At 38.8% G+C, this 15,906-nt stretch overlaps 1 protein-coding gene across 6 annotated transcripts in view; it reads right to left on the reverse strand.

Annotated features, from left to right (window-relative positions):
* csnk1g2b (casein kinase 1, gamma 2b) overlaps nt 1-15,906 on the reverse strand; it is a 42,108-nt gene that overhangs the window by 14,488 nt on the left and 11,714 nt on the right. For all 6 annotated transcript variants that reach the window (XM_042006638.1, XM_042006635.1, XM_042006640.1 and 3 more), the window contains exon 3: nt 9,574-9,643. In XM_042006638.1, the coding sequence (XP_041862572.1) occupies nt 9,574-9,643 (70 nt within the window). The remainder of the gene's footprint in view (nt 1-9,573; nt 9,644-15,906) is intronic.

Here is a 15,906-nt window from a genome sequence, read left to right on the forward strand (position 1 = left end):
ATGAAATGAATGAAATGAAAAATACTTTATTAATCCCAAAGGGAAATTCAATATTGTAGTAGTAGTATTTTTTTATTTTTTTTTTAACAATCACATTAATTAATTAAGGGCTTTGTTCTTCAGCCTGATAGCTGCTGGAAGGAAGGATCTTCTGTATCTCTCTGTCTTGCATCGGACTTGAACAAGCCTCCCACTGAACACACTCTGTTGTTTCGTCACGGCGTTGTGTAGAGGGTGTGAAGGATCTTCCATTATCTTCGTCAGCTTGTACAGAATTCTTTTTTTGATGATCAACTCCAGCGGCTCCAGAGTTACTCCAAGCACAGAACCAGCTTTCTTGATCAGTTTGTTAATTCTTTTCAAGTCTCTGGTTCTGATGCCGCTGCCCCAGCAGATTGCTGCAAAGCTGATTGCACTTTCAACAACAGACCTGTAGAACATTTGCAACATTTTGGTGCAGACGTTAAAAGATCTCAGCTTCCTTAAGAAGTAGAGTCTGCTCTGACCTTTCTTGTAAATGTACTCAGTGTTGCTTTTCCACTCAAGTCTGTTGTCCAGCTGAACTCCAAGGTACTTGTATTCCTCCACCACCTCCACCTCCTCTCCCATGATGGAAACACTTCTATGTGTGTTCTTGTTCCTCCTGAAGTCAACAATCATCTCCTTTGTTTTCTTGGTATTCAAGATGAGATGATTGTCATCGCACCATTTCACAAACTGACCGACCAGTTCTCTGTACTCTGCTTCTTGTCCATCACTGATACACCCAACAACTGCTGAGTCATCAGAGTATTTCTGCAGATGACAGAACTCAGAGTTGTACTGGAAGTCTGAGGTGTACAGCGTGAATAGAAATGGTGAAAGTACAGTCCCTTGTGGTGTTCCAGTGCAGCTGACCACCATCTCAGACACACAACCTTTCAGTCTCACAAACTGTGGTCTGTTTGTGAGGTAGTCGTAAATCCAGGTGGTTGTGGAGGGATCCACCTGGAATTTCTGCAGCTTCTCACACAGCAGAGCAGGCTGAATCGTATTAAAAGCACTTGAGAAATCAAAGAACATGACCCTCAAAGTGCTGCCTGACTGGTCCAGATGAGAGTGGGCTCTCTGAAGCAGGTATATGATGGCATCTTCAACCCCAAGCCCATTACGGTATGCAAACTGTAATGGGTCCTGAAAGGTGTTCACCTGCTTGCTGAGGTGAGCCAGTAAGAGTCTCTCCAGGACTTTCATGACGTGAGATGTCAGGGCGACTGGTCTGTAGTCTTTTGGTTCAGCTGGTTGTGGTTTTTTAGGCACTGGAACAAGGCAGGATGTTTTCCACAGCACCGGGATTCTTCTCTGGCTCAGGCTGGTGTTGAACAGGTGCTGGAGAATCGGACATAGCTGTTTTGAGCAGGTCTTGAGAACTCTGGGACTGACACCATCTGGACCTGCAGCCTTGTTCTGGTTCAGTTTCACCAGTTGTTGCATGACTTGGTTACAGGAGACAGACAGAGTGTAGGTGGAGGCAGAGGAGGTTTCAGGAAGTCCTGATGTGGAGGGAGATGAGGTTGTGTCCAGGTCCTTGACTGAGCTGCAGGGTGACAGAGTGGAGGTGTGACAGGAAAGCTGTGGGCTCATGGAGGGTGTGTGGCTAGTTGGGGTTGAAGCAGGAGGTGAGCTAAACCTATTGAAGAACATGTTCAGTTCATTCGCTCTGTCCATACCTCCATCAGTCTGATCCTCCTTTATCCCGAAGCCAGTGATCTTCTTCATTCCTGACCACACATCCCTCACATTGTTTTTCTGAAGCTTACTTTCCAATTTCTTCCTGTAGTCCTCCTTGTACTTCTTCATTTGTGTTTTAAGTTGTTTTTGTGTGGACTTCAATAACTCCCTGTCTCCATCCCTAAAAGCTTTCTTTTTGATGTTCAGCAGCTTTTTCAGGTCACTGGTGATCCAGGGTTTGTTATTGGGGAAGCACCTCACTGTTCTTGTTGGAACGGTGCTGTCCACACAGAAGTTAATATAATCTGTCACACACTCAGTCAAGGCATTGATGTCATCTCCATGAGGTTCACATAGGACGTTCCAGTCTGTAGCCTCGAAGCATCCTCTCAGAGCATCTTCAGCTTCATTAGACCAGGTTCTAATAGCCTTTCTAATGACTGGTTGTTGCTGAACGATGGGCTTGTAGGAGGAGGAGAGAAGAACTAGGTTATGGTCTGATCTTCCTAAAGGTGGCAGGGCAAAGGAGCAGTATGCATTTTTAATATTTGCATAAAATAAGTCCAACGTTTTGTTTTCTCTGGTGGAGCAGCTGACAAACTGTTGGAAAGTTGGTAGAGTTGCAGAGAGGGAGATGTTGTTAAAATCTCCAGAGATCGCCACAAATGCGTTTGGATGTTGTGTTTGAAGCCTGGCCACTACAGAGTTAATGACATCACAGGCTGTGTCTGGAGAGGTACCAGGTAATATATATACCGCTACCAGAATAACGCATGTGAACTCTCTGGGTAAATAATACGGGCGGAGACTCACAGCTAGCAGTTCAATGTCTCTTTTGCAGATCTTCTCTTTAACAGTGACATGTTCAGGATGACACCAGCGCTGGTTTACCAGCACCGCAATTCCACCTCCCTTCAGCTTCCCGCTGAGTTGTTTATTGCGGTCTGCACGGACCGTCCTGAAGCCGTGTACAGACGCATTACAGTCTGGGATGTGTTCATGCAGCCATGTCTCGGTGAAGCACATAATACTGCACTCTCTGTATTCTTTAAGAGACCTGGTTAGCACCTGAAGTTCATCAATTTTGTTAACTAGCGATCTCACGTTTCCCATAACAACCGTTGGAAGAAACGGTTTGAATCGCCACCGTTTTTTTCTCTGCCTCGCTCCTGCCCTGCATCCTCTTCTCTTTCTTTTCAACTCCGTTGGGATTTGAAGTGTTGTTTCACTGATAATCTTGAGTTTGGAGAGTTTTATCAGTTGATCCCGATGGTAAACAAGTCTCGTTGCCATGGAGACTCACAATAACAAGTCTTGCAAAAAAGAAAAAATATTCAGAAAAAATCTCCCGTATAGCACAGCCTCTGACCAGCGCGAAAAATCTACCCGAACAGACACAGATTGACAGCTGATGTCTTAAAAAAGACGGCTATATTGTAAAAAATCACAAGTTAAAAACAGAGCTACTACAATTGCTGCTGCCACCTAGCGGCGCATTCTAGAACAACACAACACAACACATTCTAATGCACAAACATGAAGATTTTGAAATGAGAAAAAATTGTTAAAGATGTTATACAAAGTTTCACAACTCTGTTGGATTAGCTGTGCTTTGTTTTACTGCGTCATCTTAGCATCACACCAGAGTCAAAAATCAAGCAGTCGTTTCATTGTCTTTTCCATTTTTGTACACTATATATATAGAATATATACAGAATAACCACAGTTACATAAACATGTATGACATGATAAAGCTGCTTCACCCTTAGTAACTGCAAATTGCCTTTACTAAAGCAACAACACATACAATTTAATCCCATTTTGTTTATAAAAGCACTTAAAAACAATGTTGACCAAAACATGTTGTACAGCTTAAACACAAACCACACCCTTCTGAAGGATAGATGTAAAACTTCTGAGGAATGTGGACAGATCAACTTGGCGATGTGGACAGCTTATGTCCATGTTTTGACAAAAAAGCCCGTGGGGTGTGGTACTAACACTGAAGCATGTCTTTTCTATGTAGGCTATTTAAAGGTATAGCACATCACTTATTAACTATTTCACATTTTACAAACCCTACATGAAATCACAAAGATAAATTTTATTAGCTCTCAAAATTACTGTAACATGCAGATTTAAAGTGACCTGCAGCTTGTGTTTTTCAGCGTCCGCTGGCTACAGCAACAAAATGAAGTGCTGACGTGTGTAAGGAAGAAGAGTCGTATTTCACAAACAAGCTGGAATAACACCTACAGCTCACTAGGAGAAAAACTGTGCATTCTATGTCATCACAAAAAAACAGTCATGTAACCAGAATTTCTCTAATTTCAATTGGTTTGTGATCAAGTGTAAGAGCATGATCACGTTTTTTCAGAGATCAAACCCACTAGGGCTCAGTCTTTGCTGCCAAAGTCAGTTACTGTCAAGCTTGCTCTGTAATATAGTAGCTATTCCAAGACCTTTGAATCCTTCTTTCCCAGAAAGACAACATCAGTGTTTCTACCTGAACAGGAGCTGATTTTGCATGATTTTTTTAAAAACAGCAACAACAACTTAAATAAACAGATGGAGAGAAAAACACAATTTTGGAATAAAAGAAAATTAATGTGAGATAGTATTATTTTTTTTAATTGCTAAATTAGCCTTTTCCTTTCTTCAACAAGAAACAAAGATGTTTCAACTGTGCAGAAGCAAACTGACACAAATTAACTCCTGTAGATGCACATGTACGAACACCTGTCTGCACTTTAGCCTCTAGGATTTTCCTAGTAATGATGTACGTGACAGACTAGGCTATGACAAGAGATCACAGGCAGACTGACTCATCAAAGCTTGGCCCAAATCTAGAGGGCATTCAAAGCAGTCATCACACGAGAAGAGCACAGTGTAGTTATAATTTTTTCCCAGTGAATGTGAATAAAAACTGGTGCTCACTGTCCAAAAATAACTGGTGGTAAGAAAAAGAGAAAGAAAGAAAAGGGGGTTGGGAGGGAACATGTTTTAGGCTGATTTTTGTCCAGATTCTAAAATTTATTGTGAAGTGTACAAAAAATGAGCTGCGCAAAAAGATCAGGAAAAATCAAAACATTCAGCAAAATTACTCTTTTACAATCCTTTTTCCTTGCAACAGAAATCAGAAAACCAAATAAGCCCACAGAAAAGTTTCTGTTAAATGTATGCATTGCTCATTTCTTTTTAATCAAATAATGTAAAGTCATATAAAATATATGTTGTGTTCACCACTGGGAAAAATGCTCTCATGCAATGCTTTCACTGCAAGCCAAGTCAGTGGCGCTCTGACCCCTGCTGTCTTGACAATTTGAGACAATCCACACTATTGTATCTGCAGGCAGGCCTTCTCAGGCGACACAGTCAGAGGGAAGGCTGCATTGTGGTAGCAGAAAACAATATTGCCCTACAATGAAATGCCAGAGTTAAGGGCCAAAGAGAGAAGGACTAAAGAGGACACACCAGAGGAGAGTGGAGAGGGGAAAGGATATGTATTAAAGATTTAAATTATGGAGGGCACTGAAAAAAGGAAGAGGAGAAGAAGTGACTTCCATTAAGCCCTGTGTTCTGGAGATGTTCCCACAAGGTTGAAATCTGATCAGTGTTCAGATATGCAGACACAGCCTAAAGCAACCATTGGGACACAGCTCAAAGGCACACCAATTGAACTAGATGCTTTGAGACTTGAAAACCACTACCGAAGAATAGCATTTTTCTCATTTTAATGTTATTAATTCTATCAACAATTGCAGCTTTAAAGCTCAGTAAAAACTTCAACAATGATTTGGCTGATACATGAAAATCTGGGGCAATGGTTCCACTTTTACACAAAACAACTCAGTATTTTCTTCATATATGCACATAAAAACATAAAAACAAATAGGTAAACTCAGTTGCATATAAGATTTAACGTTTAGGTTAATCAAAGGAGTTTTGGGTTTTTTTTTTTTAAATCAAACTGTGCAATTGCTTAAGGGTTCAAATGTTAGATAAAAGTCTTTAACTGTGCGAGCATATGCCACATATGGTAGAACTGTGACTTTAAAATTCCAGATTACAAAAAAGTGTGTTGTGTTAGCACTACAAAGATTTGATGACCAAATAATGTCTGAATCTGTCATCTTACTGTACAGTGCTATGCTATGCAGTGTTCTCAGTTTGCTTCTGACCGTACAGTTTGTAAGTAAAAATAATGCTGAATACAAAAAAATCCACAAGGCTGTCACAGGCTACACGTGGAGCCCCCTATACTGTAGTTGGTACACGGTTTAAGGGTTCAGATTACATTAGACTAAGGGTTATGTTTAACAATTACAACTGAATGCACAAAAAAATGGAAAATTAATAAAGTCAACAGAAAAACCACATAAATATTGTAATAACGCTAACTAAGCCAGTCATCTGCCATTGAACGATAACTGGGCCTAATGAACTGGGAGAATGCAGCTAAAGTTCTTCCACTAAACCACTGATAAAGTGACTGAAGAAGCCGCAGATTGAAAGTTTTAAGTGGTTTTCATACATCCTCAGTAATATAGCCACTATCAGGAGCAACTAAAACAACAGGTCTATAATCAATAACTAATTTTTAGGGGAAAACAAACAAAATAAAAAAAAATAAAAAAAAATAAAACACTGAGGCAGGATTCCCAATAGCTGTGACATGTTCAGGAAAAGAGAATTAACTGTGCAGATAAGCTCTTGCTGGGCATTAAGCGCCAAGTACTCCATGCTATGTCATATCTGGGGCTCTTGAGTTGGGCAGGACTAACAGGGTCACAAGGCTCTATTTAGCCAAGTTGACAACTTAAGTAGATTTAATCTATCACCTTGATTCCTCCCATGCTAGACAGTAAAGATCCTTCTTGCCATGTCATCATGTAGTGGTCAGCAGTCAGTGAGACATAAGGCTTTTTGGCAAAACTGCTTTGTAAAAGAAGAAGCTCTACAAAGTATAAAAAGGATGTTGACTTAGACATTCAAAATTAGCCATGCCCTTTTCTAATAAACCCTGCTTGTTTGCCAGTGTTACTTAAGCCTCATTATGTCACCACCAGCTGAGTTTGATAACTTTTTTAATAAAAAAAAAAAAAAAAAAAAAAAAAAAGACAGTTGATGTGAATTCTACACACCAACATCCTGTGCAGTCTTTATTTCTGAATATACTAACAAAAATGTGTTTAATGGACAAACATTAAAGGCAGACATCATGAGAAATAATAATAATAATAATAATAATAAATTTTATTTCAAGGCGCCTTTCAAGACCCAAGGTCACCTCACAAAACAATTAAAACAGTTAAAAACAAAACAATTAAAACAGTTATAAACATAAAACAAACATCAAAACAAACATCATGCAACAAACAGTTAAAAACATTAAGATGAAAAGGCCAGTTTGAACAGATGAGTTTTAAATGACACAGGAAATAACCATTGCAGTTACTGGTTTGTTAAAGGACGCGTGGGCATGCACTGATAAAGATTAAATGACAGATTAAAAAGAACAGCCTTAAAAGAAAGAAGTAGGCCACACCCTGTCAGTAATGCATCTTTGATTGTTTTCCTGCAAATTGCGGGGAGGACACAGTCAATCACTGAGGCAGAGGATACTGTGACTAAGGAGACTAGGGAAGCTATCCAAGTAGACACCGTAATGGCCTGAATGCTTGTAGAGGCCTAGCTATAAATAGTCAAGGACTGCCCTAATGCCCCGACTCCTTATCAACAGTGGAGGGCTTTTGCTTTGATACAAGGAGCCAAGAAGCTAGCACGTGTCCCTAAATTAGACCAGAACACATGAACACATACACACAATTCATCTGACTGATGAGAATCCCTTGCAACACTCACTTAGAATTACAAATGCAAATATGTTACAACAATACCAATATAAATACAGTTTTCCCAAGTTTTTAGATCTGCATCATTATACAGATGATCACGATACACCAAGTGCCTGTGTATCATTCTGTACAAGCTGATTCAGAGGCAGTGATTTAGCTGTATAAATATCTATAAATCACCACTGTCATTACCAATGAACCAAAACAAAAGACTCATTAAATCATAAACCAGATAAGGTTTTTTTGTTTGTTTTTAAACAAATTATGTATCCAAATGTGCTTGACACTAGTATACTGATTATTATATGACTTACTCTGCTATGAAAGGATAAACATTAGTCAATACAAACATGTGGGTGTGGATGGTTCCGCCATAAAAAGCAACATGAGACTTCTTGTCTGTAACTAACAATCTTAGTATTGGTGACACATTTAAACCTGATTCTTAAATAAAAGATAAATTCCACGTGTCACGGGGCAGCCAAAAAAAATGGGCATCTCCCCAAGTTTCATAAATGTGGCACTTGTGTGTTCCCAACCATCCAGTCCGTCAGACACTGCTGAAACTGTTCAAGTTCTGTTTACTCCTTCACACCTCTCTCACCCCAGGTACAGTTATCAGCAATATTAGCCAATCCCCATTCCACTGCTAGAAGAATCATTCTAACTGACTGGGCACCCAGACCAAATTAAAGAGCTTCACCCACTGAGTTTCAGTCATGTTTCATTTATGTGTTCTGGCAGCAATGTAGGGAACTGGGTATGTTTGAGGTGGGATTTGGAAGAATGGAGTCACCTTTGAAGGCATCCAGGTTCCACAGATGTGGAAGAATAAAAAGAGTATACAGAGAATTTCTGCTTGAAGCAGAATGGTGACTGCTCGAGATGTATTTTTCTGGTTTAATGTTGAGCTACTTTGAGTAGATACTCAGAAAACAGATGGCTAAACTGTGGAAACTGAACACCTACTCTGGATTATTAACAATCATTCAAATTCAACATAAAGTTGTGATTAAACGACTTGCTACACAAGAACTAAAATGCAGATCTAAAAAATATACATGAAATTTGTAAATTAACTATTTGTTTGTCCCGGAACAAAAACTAGAGCAGCAGGATAAATATTATGTTTTACAACATGGTTTCTAATCTTTGATGTAACAAAATATTATGCTCTATCTCTCCTATTTGTCAAGCTGTTTTACCATCTTAAATTCAAACCTCAAATATTTTTCTTTGAATGTTCATGTTTTTAAATCAGCCCATGGTCAGAGTCTCAGATGACTTTCTTTGGCTGAGAAAACGTAAACAACAAATAACTGTCTGATGCAAAAGTGATGTAATGTAAAAACCATCAATATAATGTCTGATGCAACCAAAACCTTTAAGGTCGACACCATTTTAGATGGCATTTTCAATTGTACTTCTGAGACGTTTTTACCTTGGCTCAATTGTCAGGAATCCTCCTTGATTCATAAACTAAGGGCTCTGACCACTGTCTACAGCAGATTAGACACTGACTGCTTAACAATCACATAAACCCATATCATTGAAACAAAATACCCCTTCAACACTTGGCCCATATAACAAAATTAAAACATATTAATTTAATTTTGATGCCAACGATGTAATAGCTGGCTCATCAATGTGACTGGTGATGGTGACATTTTACAAACAGCTACACTTGCTTGACTTTTTCTCAAATACAGTAATAGCATATGGTTGTGCAGCCACACAAAGACAGGATTAAAGGTCCACACAGGCAGTCAAGATTATGTTACTTCACAAGTGTTGGATGTAGGTATTGGCTGCTTAATCAATTAATAAGTCTTCTTGTTCCTGCTCCAAACCGTCGTTACTACGTCAGCCTTTAAAAGTTCACACTTGGGTGACCTCACATCAACGTTTACTTTTTAACCCAGTCCAAAATAAAAATCTACATTCAACTCAGCCTTACTGTACCATTTATTGGAGAGGAATAATCTACAGACGGCATTGCTCTTACCTGAATTTCCCAGCTGTTTGTAAAATCTATACTCCAAATGGAGCTGAGGTGCCCTGGACTTTATGGGTTCCTGAAAGAAAGAAAAGAAGGATGAGGTTGAAAATTATACAGCATATAAATCAGTTAGCACAAACAATGCTGTCATTGTATAGTGACATGGTGACTATTCATTTTCAAACAAATGGTGGCTTTCACAAATCAAAAGGGAAGTTACGTTTACTAAAGAAGCACAACAAAGAACTTCTTAACTTCAGAGAAAAAGGGTATGAGACAATCATACACTTGCATGAACATCATCACCGTCAACCTAACCTGATAGTTAGCTCACTAAATATGGGTTATTTGGAAATGGGAATCCTGAGGCCTTGGAGGGTTTACTTTAATAGCCACAATACAATGTTTTACTCAAGTCTTGGGTGAGGCTTTGTGAGATGTGAGAGGATAAAGAGCAGTTCCAGCTGGTGTACAGCAGGCCATTGTGATGACATGGCTGAATCAACCCACCAGCGCTTATATCACTAGCTCAAGCTTTACAACTAAAATGTAATCTGATTAGCCCCACTCGCAAGATGACAAGGGCATTATAGGCAAACATGAAGAGTAAAAAGACCTAACACCCAAATTAATTCCATTCCTTAATCTTCGATGGCTGTGCCATAGTCTGCACTAAAGCTCTTGTCCATACTAGCACTATAAACGTATACTTTACACACTGTGGCAGCTAATAGCATTACAGAAGGTCCAAAGATGTGCAGTCTGCTGCTTGTTGAATTGATAACGATTGATGTGATGTGATGTGAGGTTTTTGGTTTTGGACACAGAATAAACCAAGCAATTTACAGTAAGATGAATATTTATATATTCATACAGTGCTCATGCTTCATGAACATTTAGAGCCAATAAACTATTCAGTTTTTTTCTTGTTGACAACTGTTACAGGAATAACTGGCAATAAGGCATAATTGGATGTTTTTTTTTTTGTTTTGTCTTTTTTTTTTTTTAAGTGTAGCATTTTCATGTAGTTTTTGTTTAACTTACCAAAAAGAGGCCTAACTCTAAGAAATAGGTTCATGTATATCTATAAAGTTAATGCACTACTGCAGTTTAAGAAAGTAAAAGGAAGACTACTACATCATATAAGCAAAACATATCACGCAAAAGAGTTCAATCTTTGTGTTTGACTAGAGAAATTTGGTTCTCATGGTTTGAGAGTCCTTTGGGAGCCTTTTTAGGTGGGCTGTCATGTGCCTTTTTACTAAGGAGTGGATTCCACTTGGCCACTACCATACAGGCCTGGTTGGTAGATTGCTGCAGAGATGGTTGTCCTGGAAGGTTCTCACAGAGGAACACTGGAGCTCTGTCAGTGACCATCAGATTCTTGATCACCTCCTTGACTAAGGCCCTTTTCCCCTGATTGCTCAGTTTAGATGGCTGGCCAGCTCTAGGAAGAGTCCTGGTGGTTCTGAAGTTCTTTTATTTACAGATGATGGAGGCCACTCCGTTCTTTGGACCACCTTCAAAGCAGCAGATTTTTTACTGTACCCTTCCCAGGTTTTTGCCTTTAGATAATCCTGTCTTGGAGGTCTACAGACAACTACTTTGACTTCAAGCTCTGTTTATGTTCTGACATGCATTGTCAACTGTGGGGACCTTAAATAGACAGAGGTGTTTCTTTAAAAAATCATGTCTAAAGCCACATATAACGATATTTTTTTTTAATCTTGTGAAATTTTTTATCTGGTCGAGACCTCACACAAGAAGATGAAAAAAATCAGTTTTGATCGTACTGTGTGGTGTGCTCCGAAAATGTAATTACGGAACAACACACACATGACAACGCTGCCCCGCTACTGATCTACAATCTAGTCTTCCGAACAGGACAAACATTGAAACAAAGAAGAAGAAACAGCAACAACTGGCAAAAAAACAAAGAAGAAAAAACACAACCGGAAAACACAACACACAGCATGGAAGAGGATATATAGGACGAGGGAATGAAGGTGGTCTTGGGACTATTGTTAACAGACAAATACAGAATAAAAAAAGAATAACAGACTGGAGACAGTGTGAGCACGGACTTTATTTACTTCCTAGTTGCCTAGCCAGCTTGCTCTTTGATTGGCTACATTCCGTGTCACCATCCATGCAGTCAGAATGCATGAGTCGTTGACGTTCCTCAGAAATCGGCTCTGAAATATTAAACATGTTCAATATTCACTATTGTCGGCTACAACCCGTTTCGGAGCTTTTTATCAGGACAAATCGGCTCGTAACACACCACAGACCAAATGATAAATAGACAGGGAAATCTTACGATAATCAAGCATTGGCCGTCCAAAGGTCGGAAAAAGGCAAAATTGGGACAAAAACAGCCCAAAAATCGTTGTGTGTACCACGCTTAATCAGGTGAGTTTACCACTGGTGGACCGCAGTTAAACTGTGGACACATTAAGGATAATCAGTGGAAACAGGATGCACCTGAGCTCAATTTTGAGCTTAATGGCAAAAGCTGCAAATACTTGTGAAACTAATATTTCAAAGGATCTTTTTTCACATTGTCATTATGGGGTATTGTGTGTAGAATTTTGGGGAATAAATTGAATTTATTCAATTGTTTAAATGTTTTTGATGCCATCGTTAAAGTGTTAATACAAAATATGAACACAGTGAGGGACTTTCCATTCTTTTGTAATAACCACTCTGTCCCAAAAATATGCTCTGTAGTTTTAAGCAAAGGTTCACTCTAAGGAAAGTGAGCAGAGGTGGTTTTAGATAAAACGACTGAATAAAAGAATGAATGAATCAAGCATTGAAAGCCTTGCTGCACTGTTTTATATGTATTAAAGAACCACCCACATTGGTCCTGGTTTTATGAAGATTCTAAGTTGAATAAATTTAGTTGTCAGACCTCAAAACTGTGTTTCTGAACAGACTGGACAGTTTATTACACCCTGTTGCAATATTATTACAGCACTGTCCACTGGATTCTGACTTTCTGATTTGTTGGAGGAAAGTCAGAAACATTTAGATTAGTTGACCTTAAAGCAGGCTTAGACATTTTTTAGCCTGTTTTGTCAAGCAGCCATTGAAACAATGGTTTTGGTTTAAAACCAAAGTAAGGAAAAAAGTAACAACAGGTTACCTTATAATAATAAAAACAAAGTTTAGAATGTTTTAAAAAACATATCTAAAGAGGCTTTAATATTATCACTGAAACCTATGAATTAACTAAAAAAATGCCATATAGATGTTTTCTGACACTTGTGGGAAAAATAAATTAAATAATTATTTAAAAAAAAAAAAAAAAAAACAACACACAGCATCAAGCGCCCAACATGGCCAACACAGAAGACAACCAGATAAGTAAGAAAGTAAAACGCAACAACGTAGAAACAGTGGAAGGCAGGAGGCAATATAGAGGAGCTGAAGTATGTGGGAGGAAGACATGTGACTGGTCTGAGGTGTGGAGCGGCAACTGCTACAACGTCATCTACCTCCCACATGAAAAGAGACAAGCACATCTTACACAAGTCAGGCCATGCCAGAGAGGAAAGGAACAGAAAATACTAAATAATAATGAGTAAAAACAGATGGCACCAAACTGCAGGACCCTTTAAACACAGCTTACAATGGGAAATAGAGGCTTATGGCAGCTTTGCGTACTTAAGAGTCATCTGTATTCCCAGCAGATGGCCTCGGCTATGGCTGTGTAAATGACCAGGGCCAAGCTGGGAATGATGTAACATCTTAGCATATTACTAGGATTTTTTTTCTCAGCCTCCTGCACATATCAGATATATTTTGATCTGTTCCTTGAAGTGGCATCCTGAGAATTAGAGGTTTCTTGTGGTGTGATGGGGCTGGCTCTGTAGACTATGGTAAAGAGCAGTATTTAGGGTTTACCATTTCTAAAACCCTATCCAGCTGAAACCTTTACTTGTTCATTATTGTTTGCTTGTCAAGCAAACCGAATGTCTCAAAACTGTCAAGAGAAAATGAATGACTTACAGGCCAAAGTTACTCTACTCTGTCTGACTTGCTGCTGCGTTGGAGTTTACTTTTCCAATCCAGCTGTTCCCCCCTTCAGTCATATGCTTTTCTGTCTAGCACCTTCAACAAATTTAAAATAGATATCTTTTTATGGTCGGCCTCAGTATTAGACGAAAAACGTGTTCTAAATCAAGAAAAATGATAACCTGAGTGCCTCTTTGCAAAGGGCAGTCATGTTAGAGCTGTTGTATTTTGATGGGCTGTAGTTTCTTTAACCCAGTTTAGGAACTTAAACTTTTTTGTTATTATTCATTACGGTTGTGACATTTGCATAAGGTACAGAAAGAATATTTAGAAAGTAATATATCATGTACTTTTCATTTGATTGTGATAGCTGATTTGATTGTAATAATGAGCCCCCAGTCTAGTTCATCTCTGTTTTGTGACTGTACACGCCTTAATGGTTTTATGACTAAATTTTGCATAAATATGATAACATTTATTAGTTAAAGGCCCAGCAACAATTTCCATCACATTTCAATTCTACACTGTCAGTAAAAAAAAGAAATAAGAAAAGAAATTGAGAACTAAGCCTAAGAGCTGCATCAACTATAGCGCCTGATGTTTTTGTATTATATGAAAATGTCTGTTTTAAACAATACAACAACCACTGTACCAAAATCCACAACTGGTAGTCAGATGCCAACACTCCGGCAGCCATCATCATTGGTTTGGCTTAGTTAAATTAAGATGGCGACTTTATGGGTGAGATGGGAACATAAACAGTGTGAAATGACTGCTCATTCCTGCTCACTGCTAAAAAGCTTAGAGATTTGTTGATAGTGCTCCCAGCAAATTCTGTCCAACTAGAATCAAATCCGGTTGCTACAGCAACCTGAGGATGGGTGTGAGAGGAGATGTTACATGCCATTTTAAGGATCAATCTTAAGGGTAAAACATCTGAAGCTTGTACTAATACATGATTATGTCACCATGGATTAGGTGCTGATTTCTGTATTTTAACCTGAGGTGGCCTCCGCAGACTTGTGTGGATGCAGGAAGTCATCAGCAGATACAAAGTCCTCTTCCAGGGATTAATCAACTCTGTGTATGATGTCATGTACACTAAATCTGATCTTTGCTGCACCACAGCTAAGAATGAGCATAACTGATCTCAGTGACTGGATGGAGTAAAAAACAGCAAATAAGGGGAAATGGAAAAAATGATTACTAATGGACATCCAACGATAGTAGCACAATTAAGTCTGAAGATGAACTGACAGACTGCAACAAAACATGATATTGTTAATCAGTGGCAAAAGCTGTTAAAAGGATTTCTGGACTCCTTCAAGAACTGAAATCAATAATTACCCTTATTTTGAGGATCACAGACATCATCTATCAACCTCTAAATCAAGAAAACAAATTTTTACTGATGCAGCCTTCACTTCACTTGGGATGGTGACTATTTTCTGTGATCCAACAGACATAAAAGAAGAAATTGTGATGATCTAAATGACTGATTTGACACATTCAGATAAAAAAGCTTATTGAACCCATGATGCAATGTAGTGATGAAATATCAGAGACTACACTTTGATCTAAGGAGAAAGCTCATGCATTTAAAAAAAAAAAAAAAAGTCATGCTACATCAGCAGACGGCTGGGAAGATGTACTGCAACATATAAATAAACATCTGTGTTGTTTATGCTCTGGGAACCAATGTGGCATTCAGAGTGTGTATATGTCTGCCACGACCACAGGAACAGATCCAATATTATACATCAGGCCCAGAATAGCTGCTGACCTTTGCCTGCTCCCAGTAAACAATTTCACAATATGCAATTGGCAATATGACTCATTCAATCTTAGGCAAAGCAACTCAAATTTCAACATATTAATGATACTGATGGATGACAGTACGGTTCAAACAAATGGAAATGGCCGGGCTAAGTGTGTGCTGCTTTATTAAAGCCAACATGAACAGAGGTGTGTGTAGTGGAGAGGTGGTATAAAGGAGTATGTGGTGTCAGAAAGCAGCAGCTGGCTAGTGTCCAGCACTTCTCCAGTTTCAGTTCAGATTTAACAGACTCAGGTGGAGCCATTAGATGGCTACAAAACACCACAGTGATAACCTGGAGCTGCTGAAATCAGACAGAATTTGGACATGGGGCAAACATTTTGAAGAACTTTTTTTCTATTTTACCAACCCTATGTTTGTAAATGAAGTCCATGACAACACTGTCAGAATAGGGGTAACATATTAATGATTTTTTAGAAAAATATATCAAACGCTAATTATGGTAATTACACCATATTCCCTCTACTTTTTTTTTTTTTTTT

This window comes from Melanotaenia boesemani, chromosome 14 (assembly GCF_017639745.1).
Source record: "Melanotaenia boesemani isolate fMelBoe1 chromosome 14, fMelBoe1.pri, whole genome shotgun sequence".
NCBI classification, from domain to species: Eukaryota; Metazoa; Chordata; class Actinopteri; order Atheriniformes; family Melanotaeniidae; genus Melanotaenia; species Melanotaenia boesemani.